This window comes from Rutilus rutilus (assembly GCF_951802725.1).
Source record: "Rutilus rutilus genome assembly, chromosome: 12".
Lineage (NCBI taxonomy): Eukaryota > Metazoa > Chordata > Actinopteri > Cypriniformes > Leuciscidae > Rutilus > Rutilus rutilus.
In genome coordinates, this window is record NC_140217.1 from 28,711,414 (window position 1) to 28,738,069 (window position 26,656).

The following is a 26,656-nucleotide window of genomic DNA, read 5'->3' on the forward strand; positions in this document are numbered from 1 at the left end:
AAATAAACAAGGTTTAGTTAGAATGTAAATAAAAACATACAGCCCCAAACATTGCATATATGTGGTTCCATTCAGATTTGACAAATATTATATTCACAGACCCCTTTATATTTTTGAACCACCCTCCATGCCTTTAAAAATGACCCTAACTAAAAAAACAACAACAAATACATCTACCTATACCTTCACTGGGTCCGAAATCGCATAACTGTCTGAGTAGGTACTACATTGAATTTAAATTTGCTTTGTGACCGTTAAAAAGTATGTTCTATAGGCCTATAGTATGAATATGTGTAGTATGAATGAATTTCAGACATACTACATCTGGCATGTTGCTGTCACATGACCTACATGCCTTTCAAGTTGCTCTCTTCGCTGAAATTCATAAATCGAATGTGAATCAAATGCTATGTACATACTCTTTTGTCATATTGTTTTTTGTATACTATATAGTAGGGGAGTATTCGATTTCGGACACAGCGCCTGTCTTTTATTGAACTTCTTGAAAAAAAAAATTCAAGGTCAACTTATAAACAAGTAACATGCCAATGTGGTTCAGATGGGACATATAATATAGGGGAAAAAATAATATCAATAAAATAACATCTAATAAAATCAACATAAAAAACTCCTGTACAGGACATTGTTTCTATAGTGAATTTAAAACACACACACACACACACACACACACACACACACACACACACACACACACACACACACACACACACACACACACACACACTGTAATGCTTAGAGTAGGCTAAAAGAAAACTATATTCTCTCTTCCAATGAGAGATGAGACATGGATCTAACAAGCATAATTATATTAATAAATCTGTTTCATTATTATTTTATCAAAGTTGTATATCATGTTTAATGTATTTAATTCCTCATTAAGTGCACTCAATTGCAAATATAAAATGTGTTTCATTTTCCAATAAACTAAACTGTCACATAGCAATAAAAATATGCTGATAAATAATGCAACCATTACTCCATTACAACCATGATGTTTTAATAACAATTTATCTACAAAATTGACTGACATCACTGTATTATTTCCAAGGAAAGTGCACTGTCACTGAAGCAAAAGAAAGAAAGAAAAAACATATAAAAATTACAAACAAACACTCCATATATTTTTCAAACCTCCTCTTTGATCTCAGTGTACTATACAATAAAAATGAGTCTGTTCTTTTGAGCAAGATGATCTACTAGTGAACGTTAAGTCACAAAAAACTTTTGTCAGTGTCCAAAAGTGTCTCTAGCACTGAAAGTCATTGCAGCTTTGACTTTAACAGTCTACTCTGCATTTTTACAGTTGTTCTATTGCTTTCTGCTATGATGCTTTAGCCGTTAGCTACAGAGTTTAGTGGTCTCATAATCCAGAGAATTGGGGAGACGGGAATTAAAGGACTGGAGTGAGGCGTGAATCCGGACCACTTCATTAGCTGTCAGTTTGAGACGGTGGCGTAATAAGCAGGCGAACAGGTCCAGAGGTTGCTGGCCTGGTGGGGATAGTCGGTTGACCCGGTCTCGGATCTCCAGCAGCTGGAGCAAGGCCGAGTCCTGCGAGCCCTGCGTGTACGGGTAGTCCAGCTGCAGGATCAAGTCCCGTATTGCCTCCGGGTCAAAATGCATACTGTAACCGAACACTTGAATGCTGTTGATCTTCATATACCCCAGATTTCTTGTAGGGTCGGCCATTTCCAAAGGCTCCAGGTAAACGCTCTCATTGATCCCGGCGCCTGGAGTTTTGATGCGGCTCCTCAGGTAAATGTGGATCGTCTCAAAGAAGGTCTTCCACTTGTTGCCCAAAGTCAAGGTCCAGTTAAAGCACTCAAGTGGAAGGTCCAGCTTAGCAGACTTCCAGTCTGGAAAATTGTTCTCGTTTACAGGAATTAACCAGCTCTCTGAATGGCTCCCTCCGAAGGGATTGATGAAGAGAGTGAGTGCAGGTTCCAGAGTGCTGTTTTTAGTAAGGCAAATTTGCATGGAGATGCCTAAGAGCATATGGACTAGGTTGGATTTGTATTTGTTACTCTTTAGTGTTAGCAGCATCCTCTTCCTCCATGAAGGATCGAACCAGCTATTCAGACGCATGTCATTGCTGATGAAGATAGCATGGACCTCCAAGCGTCGATCGGCTCTCTGTAGGAGATAGCGTAGCTCCAGATCTTGAAGATCAGTCTCAAAGCCTAGGTAGTTCTCTGTGGAATCCGCCACCATTGGTCGACAGGACCCTTGACTTAACATGTAGCCGACATTGCAACTGCCGCAGCGAGTATGGTTGTCGCTAGCACAAGCAGCGCAAGCAGTACCTTCACCCACAGAGCATGGTGTAGGTACCTGGCAGGAACTGTGGTCATATGCACAAATGCAGGTGTGCAGCTCTTCTGAGAAGGAGCCTAGATGGTTGTTCTCAGAGCAGTATAGTAAAGACTGGAAGTAGTTCAGCCAATATGACTGTGGCCTATATTTTAGGAAAGACAATATAAAAATCAGTTAGTCTGGCTAAACGCTGATTGTTGAGATTAAATTGTCATGTATCCGAAACCGGTACAGCAGCAGATGGCAAGATTAAAACTACCACAAACATAATTCTGTTCCACAAAAATAAAACTTTGTCTACAAAGAAAGACAAGTACAGACATATATTGTTTCTTTTAATAAAGGTGCCAATTTGGCAAAAATGTTACTTAGCATCTCACAATTGCTTAATGTTTTATGTTTGCAAACCTATAAATGTTCTGATACCAAAGGAATTTGAAAGCCTAAAATTTTTGAGGACTGCATTAAACCGCAGGTTCTCAACTAGTGGGTTCACAAAATGGGTGGCAATGATACAATAATGATACAATAATTTTAATTAATAATTTAAATGATAAAATAATTCTCTGATTAATTGATTTGGGTATTAAATATGAAAATAGTACATTTAGGATTTATTTATGAATTTTATTGTTAGATGAAATCTGTGATTAATCACAGAAAACTGTGATTTAATTAGTTAAAGGATTAGTTGACCCTAAAATGTTTTTACTCACCCTGGTGTTGTTCTAATGTAGTAAGCCCTTATTTATTTTATGGACCACAAAAGGAGAATTAAAAAAAAAGTCAATACAATGGCAGAGAATAGCAACAAGCATTACACTTTTTTTTAAAAGATGCACAAGTATTACAGAATGATCCCATACGACAAGTGCCATATATTCCAATTATTCTGGGGATATAAGATAGGGTTTTGTGAAAAACAAACCGAAATTGTATGTATTATTTAACAAAACTTTTGACCTTTTATGGGTTTGGTCTTCTCTGCATTGCTGCATGACGTGCACATTCGTGAGACTCTATTAGTGATGCAGTTCACTCAGTGTCGCCCAGAAAAAACAAACAAGTTGTGAGAAATCAAGATGAACAAAAACACAACATGAAATTTTGAAATAACTAAATAAATAAAATCCTTTTCTGGACCATAAAAGAAAAAAGGGCATACGACATTAGAACAACACCGGGGTGAGTAAATTATGATTTAATTTTCATTTTAGGGTGGACTATCCCTTTAACATTTTCCTATTAACCATATAACTGTGTATAGTTTGGATAGAACAATAATTAGGCCTGTAAATATTTGAAAAGGGAGGAGAAAACACTTCCTATATCATTTGTTGATGTCAGAGGCTGTATGACATCAAATGCAAATGCAAATACAAACTAGATTACATATTGTTTAAACTATGTTGGTGTGAAGCATCCAATGTAGCCTCTGAAGCAAAACCATTTGAGAACCACTATGCTAGCTCTAGTCTTATTGATCGTGGGTAAACACAAAAGAGACAGGAACACTCGTGCTTCTTTTCACTCCGAAGAACGCTGACAAACATTCCTCTCTGCAACCCATGGAGTCTGAAATGCGGGCCACTCAAGAACACAAGTAATGATGATAAACACTATGTGAAGACTTTCCTCTCTTGATGCAGTAAATGGGGACATTATTCCATTTCGGAATTAAGTATCAGTGTATTTATCATCACAACAATGAGGAGATAATGAGTCTGTTGTGTTCACCTTTCACGCGGTAAGTTGATGTGGGGCTGCTTTTGGCACCTCTTGCTGAGGCTGAAGAGCTTGTAAACCACTCGTTGGGCTCGCTTGAAGATACTTTTCATGCTGCTTTCCAGCTGCTCATAGCGCCGCTGAAACACACCATCCAGCGACCACAAATGCTGGATCATTGAGGAGTTGAGGAAGAAATTCTGCGGCAGCCTCATCAGAAATGTTTTGAATTCATCTGTTGAAGAAAGGAAAAGTTCTATAGGAGTGTTGTCATGTAAACTTGACTGAACAATGGGTAAATGCCTGGATGCACTGCCTTTATACTTCACTCTGCTTGACAATAAGAAGGAATCGTTTCACTGAAGAGACATTTTTCGAGCAGTTCCTTCAAAGCATTTCATTTTAGCTGATGGGGAAGAATGCTGAATGCCTTTGATGCCCCTAATAGAAGGACACATCTATGATACTTGAGAAAGTATGTATACCTGGCCCTTCCTGATAGCTTTAATAACATAAACGTCGAAAGTAATTGAACTCAGGGTTATTTTGGGAAGTCGGAAAAAAGATGAGAGTGTGAAATAAAAAAAATCCATGCGTTTTCATTTTGCTCAAGCATTAATGGTCACTGTGGGTTGACCTCGACAGGCAGTAATACAGTACCTAAACATTATGCTAAGTGCTCTCATTCATACGCTTGATGAAAGATGCTGGATGGGCAATAAAGCATTTTATGGGTGATTAATCCTGCTCAACATACTGTAAGGCAATATGTTGAGCAGGATCTTTTTTCTAATCCAACGTGGTCTCTGAAGGGCATTGTGTGGCGAATGTCAGGATTCACTAAAAGTTGTTCATGTTTCATCAGTCTGGCCTATAGAGCAAATTACATAGAAATTACACTTTATTGAAAGTACTAGTTAAGGTAGGTAAGTAATTAATCATCAGCAATGATTGAACAGGAGTAAATTACGTAATTATATAAAATACTATAACGAATAATTATAATTATATAATACAATTTCTAAATATGCTATAATACGCTACAATTAATAAAAATGTATAGCTTTAGGTCAAAGAATGTGCAGTCCATGCAGCTAACAGGGAATTTTCTCAGAACTTTGACTAATATTTTGGCAAGGTTCTCTCAGTTATGAACAAAATTATTCTTTTGTAACTTTACTTTACTGTAATTTTTTTATCAATTTATTGCATCCTTGCTGAATAACGTTAATAGAATGTTCCCTCAAAGTCATCTGGTCTATAATAATAATGTTCTCAAAATGTAAGTACAAAAACAATATTTATCTTCTTTTTCTTTCTGAAAAGTAAAACTTTGGATGTTCATCAAACTTTTTTTAAATGTTACTACATGTGTCCGAATGTTCAGGGAATGTTTAAAAGTAATGTTCCCAAATTGTTTGCAAAATGATTAATTGTAATGTTAATGGTCATGTAAACAAAACAAAAAAGTTTTAAAACATTAAAAAAACTGGGCATTTTGAAAGTTCAGAGAACATTTAGAAATAACACTTTCATAACTTCGCAAAACATTTTTAAAACATATTTTTGTTAGCTGGGCTGGTGATTGAGGCATTTCTTCACGAGGACAAATGAAACTGAATAAAAAGTTCAAGTATTCAATTGAAATATGATTGAATTTAATCTCTTACCTGAATCTTCAAACTCTTTGTAGGTAAGAGCCCATGATTCAGAGATGCGCAAAAGGCTTTCCTCCATGGCCTGAATATCCATGTAGGGGCAGTTGCACTCTGGGAACTTGGGATCACACTTGCACCAGCAGTCATTGTCTCGGCAGACAAATGTTCCCTCTCCATTGCAGGCAATGTAACTAAGAGCTGCTTGGACGAAAGTGTCTCTGAGATAATCTGGCAAAATGACCTGTAAGCCTTAAAATACAAAGAAAAGAAAGATTGTTATGAGAATACTGGGTCACCTGAGTTAAGTGGTTTGATAAAGAGGGTCATGAGGGTCACCTAGTGCACACATACCTACACTACCTTTTTAAAAGTTTTAAATCTATGCGATTTTTATGTTTTTTAAAAGAAGTCTCTTCGGCTCATCAAGGCTGCATTTATTTGATCTAAAATACAGCAAAAACAGTAATATTGTGAAATATTTTTACAATTTAAAATAACTGTTTTCTATTTGAATATATTTGAAAATAGAAAACAGTTATTTTAAATTGTAAAAAAAAATCAATGTATTGCTGTTTTTGCTGTATTTTAGATCAAATAAATGCAGCCTTGGTGAGCAGTAGAGACTTCTTTAAAGACCTAAAAAAATCTTGCTGATCTAAAACTTTTTTAACAGAAGTGTGCATGATACTTGGATGTTTGCCGCTGTGCCTGAAATGTGGCACGTGCCAAAACTTTTTAACAAGTACTTTTGCTATTACAAAGATTTTGACTCTGTTCCAAAACCTAGTGAGCTGACATATGCATACACTACACAATGTCAAAATGGACATAGGGTATCTTACACTATGATTTGTCCTGTCCAGAGCAATAATTTTACGGGAGCTCCCTAGCTTTTGGAAAGAGCCTTTTGTGTTTCACATTAAATAAAATGTCTCTCACAGTATCAAAACTTAAAATACTAGATTTGAACAAATTATTTTATACCTTGCAAATGGACTTTGTTCTCGGGACTCTGAACCAGCACAGAACTGACAGAATCAAGGTTGTCATAGTTACTGCAGCCGAGAGGGCCAGTTCTTGTTTCAGTTACCTGGGAAACAAAATTTAGTCCACAGAAGTATCAGTTTCATCATACGGTTACTGTACCATGGTATTTTACATGAAAAATAAACTCCTTTCCCCTGTGTTCCTTGTTAAAAGAGATATAAAGCAGCCTGGCTGTGAACAGATGCATTTTAAGAACTTCCTGTGCTTGCTGACTCACTTGTCTCAGACATGGTGATAATGCACATGCAGTGATGGTCCTCTCACAGATAATCACTTACTGTTCTTCTCATCTTATTGAGAGAGCCAAGCAAGCTGTTGTGCAATGTTTTTTTGTTTTTTTCCCCCTTTCTGTTATGAAATGTTTAATTGATTAGCTTCCCTATTCAGAGATCCTTTCACACCCACACAGAAAACAGAAGTCCATTTCTCTCTACAATGCAGAACATTATCTAACCTTAGCTGAGGGTACTTAATAATGGTCAGACTCTGTGTAGCCCTATTGACTCAGGCATCTCAATTGACCTTTTCTGCAAGCTAGCTCCACTAATATTCGCATTTGCAATAAGAGATCACACTCGATTTTTTCCTTCTCTTTTCTAGTCATCCTTCTCTCTTCATGACACACAGAAGCACGCATAATTGATTCACACTTTTCTCTCTTATGGTGCCAGTGAACCTTCATCAATTCAGTGATCTCTTTCGATTCAGCCTGTCAGACGATATCTTTTCCAGGCTGACAGTTAGACAAGGTAAGACAAGGTTGTCTTCTGCCACTCCATCACAAACCCACTGAAGAGTCCAGCGTTGGTAACAGGGAACTCTGCAGCAAGCAGATTTGCACTATATGGGTGTTCGATTTTTGGGGTAACGTTTTTTTTTTTTTTGACACAATCTTGACCTTTAATGTTGCACAGGGTTATACAACCTTATGTACTCTTTCACTGCTGTTCAAAAGTCTGGGGTCAGTAATTATTTTGGAAAGAAATCATCATTAAAAATATATATTTACACAGCAGGGATACAGTAAATTGATTAATAGTGACAGTAAAGACTTTTGAATTGTTAGCAAAAAATGTTTTTTTAAATATATATATTTTTTAAGAATCTTGAAAAGAAAATGCAGTTTTCACAATATATATATATATATATATATATATATATATATATATATATATATATATATTAAGCAAAGAACTGTTTTCAGCTGTGATAATAATAAATGTTTCTTGAGCAGCAAATCAGCATATTAGAATGATTTCTGATCGTGTGACACTGAAGACTGGAGTAATGAAAGTGGAAAGTCAGCTTTACCATTGCAGGACTAAATTACATTTTAAAATGTATTCATATTTCACAAAAATAGAGTTGACTAAATTAATTAATTAATTAACAATAAATAAAAATGCATAAGATATATATATATATATATACAGACAAGTACTTCACTATCCTGACCAAATCCTAGTTACCACAGAATATATGGCTTGAATCCATTGCTTGAATAAAAGCTTGAATTGCAATAAAGCACTAAGCTTAGCTCAGCAGCAATTTTTTTTTTTTTTTTTTTTTTTTTTACAATGACCATACCTGATACAATCAGATGATACATCTATGCTTCATTATTTAATGCACCATATGATGTGCCATATGCTAAAGGAGTACTGATTGATGAACAACTGGAGCATGATATTAGATTTCCTTTACAGATAACAGCTGTTATTCTAAGCAAATATTTTGCATGTCACAAAATACCTTGTAATGGCAAATTATAGGCCACCTGGACTTGCGTGATCCTCTGCTGTTCTGGCTTAATGTGAAACATCAACAGTCTGCTGTTGATTCTCACGCGGCATAGCGAGCAGCTATTAAGGATCAATCAAATATCTTAATAGACTTCAAACAATATTCTTACAGGAGGTACAAGCTACCAAGTTTTGCTTATAGGTTCTGGTCTTTTTTACTCCAATTTCACAGATGGACAAATACCACAGCTTCAGCATTTCTTTTTGAAAACACCACTAGACAAGACTACATATCCAGATTTTCAATGGATGGTCTCGCACAGCTATGGTTTTGACCTGTGGCAAAAGTTTGGTCCTCTATGCAGTTTACTTTGGTTAAGAACTGCTCACTGATACAGGAAGAGACCACCTGACGGAATAACCTGACTGAATATGCTGTTCAAATACAAAAACAGACTGGAAAAATGAAGTCTCAATGAACTGGATAGAATGGGGCATGTCAGCTGAGAGTAGCATCCCAGCTAACAAAATATGTGCTGAGAACATTTTGCAAACATTCACATTAAGTTATGAAAACGTCATTTCTGAAAAAGTTCTCTGAACTTTTAAAACGTCAAATTTTTTAAATGTTTTAAAAGGTTGTTCCTTGGTTATGAAACCGTTGAGTTAGATGAATGTCCAAGTAAAACGTTCCATGAAGGTTGTATAAATTGTGTTTTTATGTTAACGTTTTGAGAACATTATTAAAGACCTGGGGCCGTATATCCTAACTGGCGAATTTAGGAGCAACTCCTAAAAATAATGGGCGTGTCACTCGTAATTTTAGGACTCCTAATATTTTTTGACTAAGAGTAATTCACGAAGCGTTTTAGCCCTAAAAGTAGCACCTAAGCCTGGGACAGCTTAAAAGAAGTCGAGAGGACTCCTAACTCACTAAGACCTATTCACAAACCGCTTTTTGTGGCATTTCACGTTGCGATGTTTTGAAATGCGTACGCGGCGGCTACAGGAGCTTCCAATCGCGAGGGAACAATTCTGCATTGTAGGCATAACTAGGGATGCAATAACGCCACCAACAACAAGCAAAACTAGGCTACTCATTGCATGTAAACTATTTGTAACGTTTCATTGTGAATCAAATTAAAATGTTCTTCTCTTTGCAAACGTAGGCAGTGACAGATTAATTCAATAATGTTGCAAAGATATTGCATCAATCCATATGTTTCATTAGGCTACTAGGCTATTTGTTTTGCCTTACTCTTTATTCATTTAGGCTATTTATTCAGTTATTCATCATCTTCCGTCCTTCGCAATACTTGTGTAGCGCACGCATTCTCAGACCTGTCACCTGTCAATCATCATCGTAGTGGAGGTGTTTGGAATCATTCTCGCCTTACAATCATCAGCCAATCAAGGTGGTCACTTCAGTCAAGCTCGTGCATGAGTAATGACGTCATCCATAGCAACGAAGACTCACTCTTAGTTTAGGAGTTGTCATTTTTCTTTACTAAGAGTAGGTCTGAAAGGCGTTGTGAATAACTTCTAAGAGAAAACTCCTAGCTAAAATCTTTTAGTGCGATTTAGGAGTCCTCCTAGTGGTAAGATAAAATGCTTTGTGAATAAGGCCCCAGACAACTTTGAATGAACATTATATTACCGTTACTGGAAGAATGTTTGTTCATTACATTGAGAGCACCTTGCCAGAACATTAGCCAAAATTCCTGTTTCATGGGATGGATGGTTTTGCTTCAAAAAATGTTACTTATAACAGAACACAACAGTTAATTCTCTGCAAAAGAGTTTGTGTCTCCCTGCGGTTACAGATCTGATGCGGTGCGTGTTTCAGAAGGTATTGCAGCTGTGAATTCAATTCTGGCTTGGCATAGAGATGATCTGGTATGAATAAATTGTCAAATCATGAGCAAAATGATCCTCGCCGATTGCAGATGGCTTGAGATTTCACGCATTAGACAAACAACCTGAGCAGAACCACAAAGGTGGGATAAAGCCTAACTTTGTAAAGCGCTTCGCTCCTGTGTTTTCCTCTCACAGTCCCAGCATACCGCCAAACTAATAGGCTTTTCCAATGAAAGGAAATAGCAAAAATTTCCCCACCACGGTGCCCAGTGGGGGGAGCTAGAAACCTCATTCTGTACTCCAGCTCTGTTCAATCTGGAATTCATATGGAGGAACGTTCGCCTCTGTCTGTCCCGTGAAATGTAGACATGGGTCAACGCCCTGTGGAAATGATGCGTGTGTCAGAGGCCCCTGCTGCTTCTGCGATTCATTCTCTTGCACGGTTGGAGCGCCACCGTCCTGCTTGGCAGGCTGCTTCCGTCACTCACAGAGCTCTTTTGCTTTTCTCACCAGCAATAGACAAACATAGCCTTGACACCTGAGATCTGCCCTCCCAACTGTAATAAAACCGTCTAAGCACTGCAGCAGTTGTGTGCCGAGGGAAAGCGCTGTTGTATATAATGGGATGGGGGGGGGATCATCAAAGTGTGGTCTGGAATATATGTGTCAAACTGTGCGCTGCTGTGATAGAGTAAATGTCTGTTTGGGGGATTTGTACAGCTTTGTGTGACCAATTTTAATGGCAGTCAGCAAAAGTGTAACAGCAACTGCAAGTAGTGCATTGAATGAATCATTAAATATGACAAATATGAAGCATAAAGCTTTCTTTGGGTATTAAAATGAGTTTGTGCTGACCTGTGAGGATTAAATTAAGGAAGTAAGGCATGGCATTTGGCAAACATGATATCAAGACGTAATAAAGAAAATTATATTAAAAACGGGCAAATTATTAAAGTTATTTTTGTTATTTTCTTCCATTTTAATTTATCTTTTCATCTGTTACTTTCTTTTTCAGTACACTTACCCCTGGTTTCACAGACAAGTCCCAGACTAAAATGCATGGCTGAGCTGTTTTAACGGAAAGCAACTTGCACTGACATACCTTAAAATATGTCAGTGCCATTGTTTTGTCTCAAGATGCTCACTAATAATGTTTTCTTCAAAGGGCATGTTTATAAAAGCTTAATAATTTACTTGTTATATATTCAGTTCAATAAAAGCAAAAGCTTTAGCTAAAGTACTTTAGTATTATGTATATATTGCTTGCTTTTATTTAACTAATATTTAATAAGCAAAATATTAAGCTTTTATATATATATCTTTTTTTTTTTTAGATGACCATCTAGAGCTGGTTATAGAAGATACAAATCCATCATTGTTTCTGTATCATAATTCTATGTAAGCTTGTTTCCGCCACAGAATAAAAAATAAAAAAGGTAATTGCGACTTATTATCTCACAATTCTTTCTTTTTTTCACAATTGTGAGTTTACATGTCGCAATTGTAAGATAAAAAGTCACAATTATCTTTTAAAATGTTTTATTCTGTGGCGGAAACAAGCTTCCATATAATACAGTAAAATTAGGCAAAATACTGCTATGCAAAGGCAAAATGCAGTAACCAGACTTTTTGTCAAGACTGATGACCAAAATCTCTTAAACTCTCATCTGAGTCAGTGAAAACTCTTTGACAATGTGATTATTGGGCAATCCATTAGTAAGTTGGCTGAATAATTTAATAAAAACTAAAGCCCTTTTAAATTTCAGTGTTGCCAAATTCACTGCAACACTGAAACAACGCCATAAACAACTCCATACTCAGCATCGTAGGCCATATGTAAATCTCATTCTTGAATAACATGTACAACCAGAGCTAGTTTTCTTTTCTCACATCGCAGAACCTGTCTGAGACCCAGATTATTATATTTTTTTTCATGTCATCCCATTGTTTAGAGCATAAGAAACAAATGGTAATTTTTTGTTATGTTATGTTATGCTATGTCCTTTTTTAGTGGACACCAGGACTCAGTTTTTTTTTTAAATAAAATGACATGAAATTATATGTATAGGCAAAAACACCAATAAATTTTGGGGTTTCAGAATTTATTTTAACTAGAATTTGTATAAAGATGATTCTCAACTATGTTATGAAAGATATAACGGAATTAACTGATTTTATTTTATGCAATATGTGGGTAAAATGGCCATAAATTAATATTTCCATTCAATGCAATGTATCTATACACTGTATCTAATGTGCACATTAATGTGTTCTTGGAGCAACATTTAATGAAAAAAGAAGTGTAATAATTGGAGTAATAATTAATTAGCAACATTTTAATAATAATATCTAATATTTGGAATATTGATGTATCATTTATTTCCTTCTTCACTTCTTGTGTCTCCCAAAATGCCTGATAAACATGATTTAAGTCCTGATGTCCTCTACAGTGGTACAGTGAACATGTATGAAATCAATGCCCTGGTCTGTAACAGAAAGTAATTTTTTTATTTGAAACTCCATAACGTTTTCCTGAGATGTTGGTTTATGAAATACAATTTGAAAAGTAGTCCGATTTAAATTATAATTACAATATATTATCATATTTCCATAAGAGTGCTTCATTTGATCACTAAATTAATGTCAGATATTGTTAAAGACCAAGGATAAGTTGTTTTCATGGTGAAACCAACATTTGGTATCTCTGAAAAGTCCTGAATGTGCTCTTTACAGGACACCCAGGTCATGTATGGTGTCAGAGAAATTCACTAAAATATAATGTCCACTACAGTGGACAAAATTCTATTCCTGGGTCCCAGGAGGATATACAGCAGTGAATGGACATCTCTAGATACCCACTCATAGCATATGACACTTTTAATAGCAGGATCATGGCAACAGGGATAGTGAAATAAAATGCACTTTGTTACACTGAACATTATTATTCTTGAGGAGTTGAAAGAACGAAGCTGTGGGCTCTGACTTGACTAATGACTTACCTTGATGGCAGTGGAAGCAATCTGGATGTGATGCAGTTTTCGCAGAGTACTCTCTCTGTCTATGAAATAGGAGGCAGCCAGCTGGTGCAGGGCCTCCAGAGTCACAGCCGTGCTGTTACTTGTGTAGTCACTCGCCTCTGCTTTCTTACTCAACTTCCTCTTGTCCACAAATATAGTCAGAGCCTCCTCTCCTAGACAAAATGAAAGAGACTATGCTTATTGATATAAAATGTTTTACAGTAAGAAATTATCTATTTTGTGCACCTGCAGAATGTATTATGGATTCTGATGTAAGCTGTTCCTCTAAGCTGATTGATAACTATTACAGGGCTAAGCAAAAATCATGATTTTCTAATTAACCATGATCTTCATTTGAACAATCCTTTATTATTTCATAAGGTTGATTATTCAAATCCCAAGATCATTCCTTACAATTATTTTCAGTGGCTGTGTATCAAGTATCAGTGTATCCAGCACTGCTTTTCAGTATTGAAGACTCCAGTTGAATCTTCGGCACCATGGCAAAGGAAATCATCATTTATCTTGGGTTGAGTTTGGAATGTGAGTTCACAGTTTGTATTGACTGTAAAGCAATAAAAAACACCTTGTACCACAAATTAATGGCTAGAAATGTTCTTTTGTTGATTCACAAACAAATGACTCTTATGAACTGGCTCTTTTAGTGAATCATAAACCTTTGCACAACAGGTGTAGTCTGATTCCCAAAACACATGACTCTTATGAGCTGGTTATTTTAACGAACAGTTAAAAAAAGACGAGCTACCGGTTTGAAAAAGCCTGAAACACTGCGTTTTATCATTTACAGCACTGGCAGATAATGTAAGCAGAATGGACATTTTAACTTCTATAAATAGAGCGAAATCGAACTGAGAGCTTGTAAAGCAGAATTAAATCAGGAAATCTGTATCAGTTCCCAGTCCTATACGATAAAGCAGATCAGTGTGATTTTATGGTTATACTGTATATGCTCTGTGATTCTCTCTGCCAGTTTGTATTCCAGGCAAATCTCTGCTGCAAAGCCAGGACTTGCATCTCCATTTTCATGCTCTAACCTTATACAATATTGCTTGTTTTCCAGAGCAGTGAAAGCCACATCAGTTGTGTACAGCCAATAGTGTTGCATTACGTGAAGCAACTTGTAAGCGTAGGCTTTTACGAGTTTGAGAACTGAGCGAAATAATGTGTGCAGATTTCAGAAAGGTAACCCATTCTGGACAAGATATCTTCTGTTTACACCTGCCTCCCCCTTCCAAACACACAGTGGAAGAAGTAATACATTATGAAGCAGTAGGAGGCAAAACATGTCACAAGTGATTTTCCTTGGCTTGATAAGTGTATAAACTGAGATGTGCATGAGATCTATCAGTGTTTCTTTTGAAAAAAAGCTCGGTCAAAGTAGGTAATGACCTTTGTGTCACAAAAAAATATAAATTTCTACCTCCTAGTGTAGCTGACAGTAGAAAATGGGTCCCATATTTCTTGATCAGGTTGTCAGTAATTAGCTGGGCAGTGGGTCTGCGTCCCAGGAGTCTAATGTTCCTTATAAACTCCGGGGTGAGAGGCAAGGGGGAGTTCAGGAAATCCCGTCGCTCTACAGCCAAGTTATTCACTTTCCATCGGCCAAATTCCCTGCATGAGAAAAACAGAGACAGTAAACAGGCTTGTCCCTAATGATCTGTTTACATTAACATTTCTCGACTGTTTTGGACATGATAGGAGGCAGCCTGCAGGGCAACCAGTGGCCCTGCCAAGCTGCATCTCTAGCCTCAGGTTCTCAGAGCATGTTTCATTTGGGGGGTGAATACCATGCGTTGGGAGCCGCCTCCGAATGTGCAGCTGACAGGTGCTACGCTCAATAAACACTTCGTGACAGAAATCCGCCCTGACAGAAAGACTCATAGAAGCCTGCCCTGTGGTGACAACCAATACCTTTCATAAAAAAGAGGAGGAGAAAAAAAGTTAAATGAAAAAAAAAAAAAAAAAACACTGCCACAAAGCTCTGAAATCCTTCAAGGCAAAAGACAGACAAACAATACCCCAGGCTTTGGTGACTCGTGCATTTTTGTAATTTTTGCCACTCCAAGGTTTCCTCCAGAGCACCACATGACATATAATTGACTCAATATATCATACATATGAAAAACAAATGTTTCTAAATCTATATGAATGATATTTTTATGAGTAGTAAATCAGACATAAATTAACTGCTGATCCATATGTCTACATATTAAATGAATCAAATCAATTTGTTCAACGTCTATGAAATATATGATTAAACTGTATTTTAATGGGAAGTATGAAAGGATACAGCAGGCTTGGCTTGTATTTAGAACATTTATCTTGTTCTGTGCACCTACATTTTATATGCCAAATGAGTTCTTATCACAGTTTTATTTAAGCCGACTGATGCAATCCAAACTGCTCACAATGAAAACAAACAGGCATTTAATTCAACTGTCGCTATATATCTTGTAGTGAGACATTAATGCAAAGACATACATTAAAGCGCCAAGTCACCTTTTAAAGTAGACATAAATGTTGTTTGAAAAATGGTATGTGGGCTAATAAACTGGAACCAGTAGTTGACGTAAACACAGGCTAGTGGACCAATGGATCTTCCTTAGAGCAAAATACTAAAAGCATTTGTGCCATTTATTGCAAGATGAGCAGCTGATGAAGCAATTTAAAAAAAAAAAACTTGTTTTTAATTAGCCCTGACAGAAACTATTTCGTTTCTTAAGCGACAGGTCAAGACTAATGTTCTTCTTTGTCTCACCAGCAGCAACTCACAATGCATACAAAAATAACAAATTTAATTCATGCAGTTACAGGCAATTAAATATTCAAGCTTTTTGTCTCTATAATTCTTTCAACCCCCGGTCCTTATTTTTAAGCACTGCGTTATGCAATTATGCATACGCTAAAATAGGCAGATGCCTCAAAAGGCATTGGCACAATCTCACACTCAATGTATTTCAAAACACCCTCCAGTCACTATGCGCCTTTCTTCTATAAGAGCCTGTCCTCTCAGTTAGCTGAGAAATAGTGAGTAACCTCATGCACAGGTGATGGATGGAGCTGGGGTGGCCTTCTGAAAGGGGATCTATCACATTAAATCAGGAGTAATGACAGAGGCCTCCCGACCCAGATGTTTGATTGATTCATTCCAGCAAACGCCCTTAATTCCATCTGCTGTTTTGCAATTCATAAGGGGCAAAAGTGATAGAATTATGTCAAAATTATGTCACAAAAACACACATTATTAATGTATGGCTGAAGCTGTTGTTGAATTTATGTCAGAATATAATTGTCAGTAATTTCATGAGCTACGCCCTCAGCTGCTGTAAAACATGGTAATATTGCATTTGGCATGTGCTATACCAGCAATTGGGATGATGACTGCTTGCTTGAATTTCGAATGATCTCTCTCAATTTCACATGGCACCATGATAAACCACTTTTTAAACTGGACAGTTCTTTGGGAACTGTGATGAGCTAGCCTTCAGGAGTTCAAAGGTGTCCACAAAGAGGAAAGTAAAGACGGAAAATCCTCCCTGTCATTCTCTTTCCCGTCACCGCTGAGCACGATAAGCTTGGATTGTCTTATCAGGTAAGGCTTTGTGTGAGAGCAGTTTAAAGGCTTCTCTAGGAAGCATTTTTTGGGACTTCTGCTGTGCTATATGAAATACTCATTATGACCGTAGTCATCATCAGTCTTCTTCACACCGGCACTGAAACCGACCCTGCATTCTGTGCTTTGTTTCTCAGCTTTTTGTTGCAGAACAAAAAGTACTCAAGGCTTATGTCATAAGCTTTTATCTTTGCCTTTAAGATAAGTATTAAAAAGATGATTTGAATTTCATACAGAAGGAAGAGGACCAAAAAAAGAGAAAAATTTAGGGCAGCTGTCATCATGAAAAGAAATAGCATTTTATGAAATGACCTTTTACAAGCAATTTCAAAATGATTTTCCCACTTACATTATTAAGATTGTGTGAGAGAGAATAGCCTTAGTCTGTGCGCACATCAGCATCTCTGGAAATTATCCCATGGAAGTGGTTCAGTAAAGCAGGTGGTATATTTGGACCCCGTCTTTGAATGTTATGACATGGCATTTCCCCAATATTCTACAAAGTGAAATCTCCCAAATAAAAAAGAGCTATTTCCAACAAAGAACTCATTAAAATTATTTCAAATTCAATCAAGAAGAACGTGGAAAATTGAAGGAGGGATGAGATGGTGCACTTTCATTACCCGGACGACAGTGTTACACACTACTGTAAGTAGGAGAAGCACTTCTGGTAATTCATCTTCTACCTGTCATTACGGATTATTTGAATCGAGCAACGCAACAAAGCTGTGCTTGAAGGAGGAAAAGCTATCCCCAATATAATATTGCCAGTTTTAATCTCTGTAGGTCTGCTACATGCATTTGTTGTTACAGGAAAGAAAATGCACTGAAAAATAGATTGTTTGAATAAAATGCTCTAGGCTCTGCAACATATTACAGAGAATCTGCACTCGCATTAAAAGATGCGATCTGATCTACGGATGTCACAAACGTATTAGGAGATTTTTATAGACACTAAGCTATATGCCGCATTTATCTTTTCCGTGCATTATCTGTTCACAATTCTCACACTTCAAAGAACAAGCAATTGATATCCAAATCAACATAATCAGCTTATGAATTACTTTAAAAACATGTATGGTAGATCTGTGTGAAAGTGATTTTAATCAAACTGTGTGCCCTGGATAGCTTAATTCAATTACTTAACATTTTCAATTACTTAACAATTAATATAAATAGATGTATTCACTGTACTGAAAATGTCGTCATAAGTTTAACCATTGAAATTAAGATTTAAAGATTTAAAATCACACTTTTTTCTTTTATTTACATTGTTTTAAATTACCCAATATGTTAATCTCATGTTTTGTTTTGTTTTGTTTTAAGCAATGTGCAGTACATGTATAGCAAAGTGCTTTTTCTTATGCCGGGTTCAGACTACACAGTATCAACCCGATTATGGCAAAATCTGTTTGATGTAGGGTGTCGTGGTGATTTGTAAATGACAATGGGCGTCAGGCCACAAAAATCGATCGTTTTATCTTGGATAGTGTGTCATAGTGGACGACAACTGACCCTGCGTCTGTGACACTTCACAACGTCCCGCCAGAAAGACTAGCATGTTTATTTATTTTTTCGGTTCTCCACAAAGGGTTCCATCACATTTGTGACACTGACCAATAGGAGCTCGGAAGCTCTTCCGTACACAGCTTTTAAACATGGTAAAACAAAAGAGAGACCATGGTTTTGGTGCTGCTAGGTGGAATTAAGCAATGGAGGAAAGGTTCATGGAGCTATGGCAACAATACACCAGCCTTTATGATGTTTCCACGAGGGACTACCATGACAGAGTGAAAAAAAGATAAAGGCTGCAGAACGATAGCAGAGGCGCTTAAGCAACCCGGTGAATACTGGAATTAGCATTAAGCTAACACGCTGCTTCGGTAGCCATTGTTTGTTTACGTTCTTGTTTCCGGAAGCCAGTTACTAATTCCACCTTTTCGATGACATCACACACATCATTAAAGATGGCAAGCGATGATTGGTCGGGAAGCAACGTGTAGTCTGACATGATTCTTGTCCACGACACAATAATTTATGAAGTCAGTGACAGTGACTTTCGTAACAGACAAAAATATTGTGTAGTCTGAATTTGCCATTATGCTAAATCACAAGATAACATCAAATGAACAGTCATGAAACATGAAACCCTCATAAAACACTTGGTACATGAAGCATGGCTAGAGTAATTATCAACAGAATAATCTTTTTGAGTGAAGGAACAAACTCATCTCGACATCGCAAGACAACAAATAACTAAACATGACAACAAGATCAACAACAACTGTGAATAAAAGTGGCAAATTGTCAAACAATGCAACTGTAATTATTCATAGCCCAGTGCATGTTAGGGAGGATGTGAATGGGACTGAAATGCAAAATAATTTTCAGGCTAGGCCTACTTGAACAAAGTACAAAGTATATCATAATAGAAATGGTGCTTTTAGATGCATTACTTATGGTCCTATAAGTTGAAATACATTTTGCAATAAGAAATATAATATAATATAATATAATATAATATAATATAATATAATATAATATAATATAATATAATATAATATAATATAATATAATATAATAAATGATTGAAACATTGCCCTAGTTGTACTTAAATAGTCTATTTAATATTTAAATGTTTTACTGGCATGCATGTAAAAGCTGCACCTTTTCAATTAGTATTTTGTTATAACACACTTATTTAATCAAGGAGTGGTTGTAATCTTCCCCTAACACAGCCTTGCTGCCGACAGTAGTCATCTCAAGGGAACAGGTGATAATGCCGAGTAATAAGAATTAAGAGCGCACTAATCAGTTGGCCACATGATAAGACTATTAATCTTGCAGAGGGTGCGCTGAGCACCAGGTTTAGCCAACAGACAAAAAAAAAAAAAAACTCCAATGTTTTGATGAAGGGCCAATCAGAGCAGCCATGAAGTAGCTCCTATAAATTAGAAGATGTCAACTGTGGTTTCTGAGAACAGATGAAAATTCGATAACTGTCCCTGCAATGATGGGGATTATGTGTGAGAAATCATCAGTAATTTAAGAGCTGGAATGTCTGCTCACCTTCTAATGGACCAGAAATGCAATTCAACATACAGTATATTTTATATAATGTTACTACTAACAAGTTCACTTCAGCAAATCTAAGGCTTTTAGAGTACACTACCACTCAAAGGTTTGGGGTTGGTTAGATTTAGTTTGAAGTAATCATGTTACTCATGTTCACCAAGGTTACATTTATTTGATAAAAAAATACAGTAAAAACAGTAATATTGAAATATTATTACAATTGAAAATTTTAATATATTTTAAAATGTAATTTATTCCTGTGATGACAAAACATAATTTTTCAGCATCTTTACTCCAGTCATCAGTGTCACATGATCCTTCGGAAATCATTCTAATATGCTGATTTGGTGCTTCAGAAACATTTCTTATTATCATCAATGTTGCAAATAGCTGTGCTGCTTAATATTTTTGTGGAAACCGTGATAGATATTTTCAGGATTATTTTATGAATAAAAAATTAAAATGAACCATGTTTATTTGAAACACTTTTTTTCAGCAAGGATGCAAAAAAAAAAAAAAAAATCTATTAATTTATTTAAAAAATAAAGAAATACGTGTAATGTTTTCATTGACAGATTATTCTTGACTAATTATTTTTATTTTATTGCAAGCCCATTCATTTATTATTCATAGACTCGGGGAATAAAAATAAATAATAATCAGTCTGTTGACTGATCAGTTATATAGCAACTGAAAATACACAGAACATCATATATTTTAGAACTTCTATCATATTGCACGACAAAATATGTTAAATATTTTTATCCAAATATGATACTTCTAGTTACTTTATATAGATAATTATGTGTTGTAAACAAAATTTTCCATTCCTGTCTTTACATGTTCTGATTTCTGCACTGGTTATAACAGAATTGTTTTATAAAACAACAGAGTAACAGAATTGGGTAAAAAAAAAAAAAAAAATAAATAATAATAATAAATATATACACATATATATATATATATATATATATATATATATATATATATATTAATAAAAAATTAATAATAGCCTTCCGATTCATGAGTTGGAATTTTAATTTAATTGTCTACACCCACAGGAAATTGATTTGGAATGAAAGAAGAGGAAATTACTACTTGTTCTGATTCAAAGAAATTCAACACACACAATGCATTCAGGGAAACAATGTTCTATAAAAATAGAGTGTGGTCATTCTGATCGTTCTGAGAAGGCTTCTAAATGTGGCTAGATTGATCAATTCATAATGTTTAAATTAATATACAGTATATTATGTGTATCAGTAAGTGGGTCGTGATCAAAACGATCATACAGGCCTCAATTCAAATACAACTAACCTGTAGATCTTGTATCTCGTGGAAAATCCCTGACGATTCCTCTCCACAAATTCAGTGTACTCTTGTGAGTGGTGAAAGGGGCCCTTATCAGAGAGAAGCCAGTCCAGGGGGCCTGCAGGGCCTTCTTCAGCTAAACTGACAGAGCTTGTCAGCCAGCAGCGGAGGCTGAAAGTCAGCAGCAACAGCTCCCATAGAGCCATGGGGGAGCAGCACAAGGCTTCAGCTCTGGTGCAAGACCACACTCCACCACCCGGCACTGAAGATCAGCATGGCTTTGGCCCCACAAACACTGACCTAAACACACACAGCAGGCAGATTTACACAGAAAGGACAAAGATACATTAGTAAACACTTAGTCACCTTCACCTCCACAAACTCACCAAAACAACTGTTCATTTAAGTGAAAAGTGCACAGAGAGAGGAGAAACAAAAAGAGGCAATTAGCAGGAAATTCTGTTTCCTTTGAGGCCACAAAAACTATTTAGGACTCTGGAGAGATCTTGTCAACACAGACAGGGGACAAAAGTACCATGCGTCTTTGAGGGAATAATCTAGTAATTGTCTGTAAGTGAGAAGTGTAATGAATTCACATAAAAATGTTCTCTGCATGTTAATGAGTGTTTTAGTACTTCGGAAGAACAAAGTCTCACCAAATTAACACTAAAAGAATGTAAGTGAAATAATAAGATCCTCCTGTGCACATGCTTCCAATTTGAGCATCCGCTGTGCAACTGCGCTGGTATATGAAATGGAGAAGTTCTCCCTAAAACTGTTTACTGCTTGTATTAATCCAAATTATTTGTAACTTCACAAGCTTTTTGCTTCAAGTGCAAACTGTATAAAAAGGCAACAGCACCAGTTGTTTAAATGCAGGCACTGAAATTCAGTGCCATGGTAAACAGATGCCATGAGAACATTTTCGACATCTCTTTCAATAGTTAGTTCTCGGCGTCTCCCACAGTCCCGCCCCTTGTTCTAACCCTGTTATTATTTCCATATTTCCACCAAGTGCTGTCAATCATTCTTCACGGCCACGACCAAACCAGATGTTGGAAAAGAGTCTCGTTACTGTTTTCTGATGACAGTCTGTCAAGTCATGTGTGTCATGTGACCATATGTGTGGGCGACGTTCAAAAATACTCATACTTATGGAATAGTGTGGAAAGAAATGTAAATACAGATGAAAATACAGACCCTAAGGTAACATGAAATATAAATGCACCACACACTGACTTCAGTGTGCGTCAGTGCTTAGTATAGCCTAACCTCTAATTACTGTGATGTGCATATCAAAACAGAAGCGCTATTATGCCTACATTTATTGCAGAGCAGATAGTGATGGGATAAGTTGTTGGTCAGCATATCAGCTCATTAAATATTTTCAAGCTTAACATTTCAAGTCATAATCATAAGATGTCTACCTTTGGCATTTAGTCCTATGGGAGGCCATTCTTGGATGATGCATCTACACCCTTATCTCCCACAGAATATAATGTATGTTACATGCTGTCACACATTCATAACGGTGTGAATACGGCTCCGATCCGGGCTACAATGCTTTCTGCTGTGATTACAGCAGATTTAAAAGCAAGGCTTTTGCTGCATGACATCTAATTCTTCAACGCAGACATCCGTACTTCTCCATGCATATTGATGAGGACGTCTCGGTGGAACACAGTAACCACTCAGTAGGGATCTTACAATGCGCTGCACTTCAGCGCCACAGTGCACCACAAAAAAAGGGCCTTTCAAATGCCGCAACCTCCCCGTTTCCATCAGCAATTCTTTTGACTTGCTATTTTTCTGCCTTGAGTAACACGCGCTTTGCTTTTGTGTAAAATCACTGTTTACATTTCTCCCAAGAGCAAACCATTGTTATATGTGTTCTAGTTCTTTTTTTCCCCTTTTTTGGATCTTTTCTGCTTGGAAAGTGGCAAAATAAAAAAAGTGACGATTAAAAGGCGTGTAATGTAAGTCACAAGGGCAGAGAAAAGCTTTGAGATAGATGGTGCTTCTGGCTCATGGTCTCTTCTGTACTGTTGAGCTATTTCAGCTTAGTTCTTTATGAAAAAGAAAAAGACACTAATTTCAGTGTATTTCTTGTAGTTAAGTACTTTATTCAAAAGCAAGGTTGTGATCTATTTAACTCTCCAATTCTTTTAAATCAAACCTGCAACCTTGAATCAACAGCTCAGATCTTTACCTGAATGCTATCTTCAAACACCAAACACATGTAAACATGTATTCATTGAGAGCACTGTTCATTTCAAAGCAATCTGCTGCTATAATCACATTATCTACCCCACCCAGTGCAGTGTAACAGGATTTTGGTTATTATCTGCAGGAATAATATCAGGTATGTGTCATTCCCTTTTTACAGGGGCATCATCAGACAATATCTGTGGTTACAAAAACAATACACTTCATCAAATGCTGTTAAACCGATCCACCCTGAAAGAGGAGCCGAGGTATATTTTTATACCACAAATAAAACATCTAGCCTGAGAGATAAATGCATTTTTTTATCATCAACTGCGGACGCATGAAAAGCACCAATGGTGCCACTTAAATATAATTGAACACCAAACTGGCTTGAAATCTCCTCAGGCTGGTATAAAATGTCATAAAAGTGACAATTCTGTTGGTTCCTACACAACTTTATGTTGATTAAACCACAGCTTGGAACAATATGTAGGAAAAGCGCTTTTACAAATAAAACTGATTTGACTTGACTTGACAAGTGTGACGTGTGGAAGGAATGAAAGAAAATTGATGTATAAAATGTGTGGGATGAACAGAGAAATAAATGATGGAGGAGAAAGTGTAAACACATAAATGAGGATAATTAAGAAATGAAATAAGTATCTGCATGAGTCAAATTAAGCAAAGGTCTGGTGGGAGAGAACATCAAAACATTAGCTAGTTTTCTGGGGAACGAAGAGAAAACAATTATTTAAAGGCATGTTGGATTAAAAATTGTGTAACCACTGTAGAACAAAAAAAAAAAAAAAAAGTATTTTAAGCCCTTTATAGAGAGAACATTATGTATACAGTTTTAGAAGATCATCTTAGCCTTGCTACATGACATGCCAATTTTTCATTTAAACTAGATGCTGCAAGAGTATTTGTATCATAACCTGCAGGGCTTGCAATAGCAATACAAACACTGGTATTGTAATTTGTCATGTAAATGGTGAATATGACAAGGTCCTGAGTATTCACCTAGAGGGACAAATCATTTTAAAACTACAGCCATGCCTGGTAATAAGAGAGAAACAGACTAGACAAAATAGCTGTCTGAATGACAAAAAGCCAATCTGTTTTAAACGGTATACCATTTTGCTCAAGCACATTGAGTCATATTCATTAAGCAGCGGTGCAACTCAGTCATTTTAGATTATACTCATAATGTGATTGAGAACGGATTATAAATAAATAACTGACTAAAACCAAACAGATAATACAAAGAATATCCATTTAGCACCAAACAGAGAATTCTTTTTTTTATTTTAGGTATTAAAAATGCTATATCCTTCCCTTTGTTGTCTACAATGAAGATGAACATCCCTGCAAGGTCGCTGAAATGGGAATCTTTAGAATGAAATGACTACAGGTGTTCAGAACTAGCCGAATAAATATCTTTCACAATTTCTTAGAACATGCATTTAACTGAGGAATTGTATCAATTTCTACAGGTGCGCTTTACTGACCTATAGTATCATGTTTCCTTGTGTTTTGCAGTGGAGATGACAATTAATGTAAAATTAATTTGCATGTTGAATTGTGAATTCAACCACAAACTTAGTTTGAAGCCCACTAGTCAACAAATGATTAATCATCACAAGTTCAACAAAAGGGCTACGCTAGCTTGTTCAAAACAATTGTATTCTTATCAAACTGATATTAAAGTAATATGCCAGGTTCAGTACTTAAAGGTAGGGTAGGCAAATTCAATCAACAGTTTGTGTTATACTGGTTGGAACTATTCACATCCTGATAGCAATCAATAATAGAAGGGGTCTAAATACTCAAAGGTACATATTTGTGGAAGTCTCAGTACCAAAAAAATGTATCCAATCATTGCATTTGGTCCGAATGCAATGATAGGATGTCCTACCTGCCTGTCAATGTGTATTTCCATTCCTCCGCGCACCCTGCTCAAGCAGACATCACGTCATCAGCGTGTTCCATGAGGCTATGCAGAGTAGAAGACAGACAGTCACCCAATGCCACAAACAAAAAGCGGACTTTTACCTTTTGCTGTTCCTCCTGAACCAAAAAAGCAAGCTTGTGCTGCTTGTAATGTTGTAATTACCGTAATTAAGAGATGGCAACCCGTGACGATCTACCAGGGGCTGTGTTTCTATGGCAGCACTATCAATGCTGAAATCTTTTTTTCTTATGAAAATTGTATGCTTTCGCAGATATCTTGCTATTAAGGCAAGCCTCTCCGAAATTGCCTACGCTACAGTTAAGCAAAAAATAATAATTTGCACAAAAAAAATTTACAATTGCAACACAACACTATAAACCCCAAAATTAAGTCAAGTCAAGTATATTTGTATAGCGCTTTTCACAATACAGATTGTATCAAAGCAGCTTCACAGTATTAAATTAAAATAATACAACAAGGTTTGTTTCTAGTGGAATTTATTGATTGATAAAATCAAATTAAATATCCCCAGAATATCCCCAACTGAGCAAGCCAAAGGCAACAGTGGCAAGGAACCGAAAAACTCCATCAAGTGACCTAATGGTGTCCTACAACTCCATCAGGTGACCCAATGGAGAAAAAAAAAACCTTGGGAGAACCCAGGCTCAGTCGGGGGCCAGTTCTCCTCTGGCGTTTATTGAAAATAAAATTACTTGAAATTATTAAAACAGCTTCACAGCTCAAATAAACAATTTTAAACAGAATAGTTAATAAACATCATAAGCTTCACATTTCCTCCAAAAAAACAACAACAACAACTGCATTTGCTTCCATTATAAGTGGCTTGATTTTTCCCTTTTTTTTTTTTTTTGGTGTGAAAATTATTATTATTTATTTATTTAATTATTTCTGTCTAGTTGTTGTTGTATAAATCATGCCACAAAGGCTGATGACTGAACTTTTGAACCTGGACTGAACCCAGAATATCCTTTTAATAATAAAGGAGTTTATTTCCTCAGAAAACCATCAATCCTCCATTGCCATTTACAACTCCATATAGCCAACCATCTCCAGGCACATAAACTTAAATTACAACT

The 26,656-nt window shown here is 36.3% G+C and overlaps 1 protein-coding gene across 1 annotated transcript in view; it reads right to left on the reverse strand.

Annotated features, from left to right (window-relative positions):
* Positions 1–998: 998 nt before the first annotated feature.
* brinp3a.2 (bone morphogenetic protein/retinoic acid inducible neural-specific 3a, tandem duplicate 2) overlaps positions 999–26,656 on the reverse strand; it is a 31,140-nt gene continuing 5,482 nt past the window's right edge. The window contains exons 2-8 of the mRNA XM_084425942.1: positions 21,407–21,700; positions 14,822–15,012; positions 13,363–13,553; positions 6,702–6,807; positions 5,730–5,966; positions 4,072–4,294; positions 999–2,476 (exon numbers count right to left, since the gene is read on the reverse strand). Coding sequence (XP_084282068.1) covers positions 1,360–2,476; positions 4,072–4,294; positions 5,730–5,966; positions 6,702–6,807; positions 13,363–13,553; positions 14,822–15,012; positions 21,407–21,606 — 2,265 coding nt within the window. The 5' untranslated portion in view covers positions 21,607–21,700 and the 3' untranslated portion in view covers positions 999–1,359. The remainder of the gene's footprint in view (positions 2,477–4,071; positions 4,295–5,729; positions 5,967–6,701; positions 6,808–13,362; positions 13,554–14,821; positions 15,013–21,406; positions 21,701–26,656) is intronic.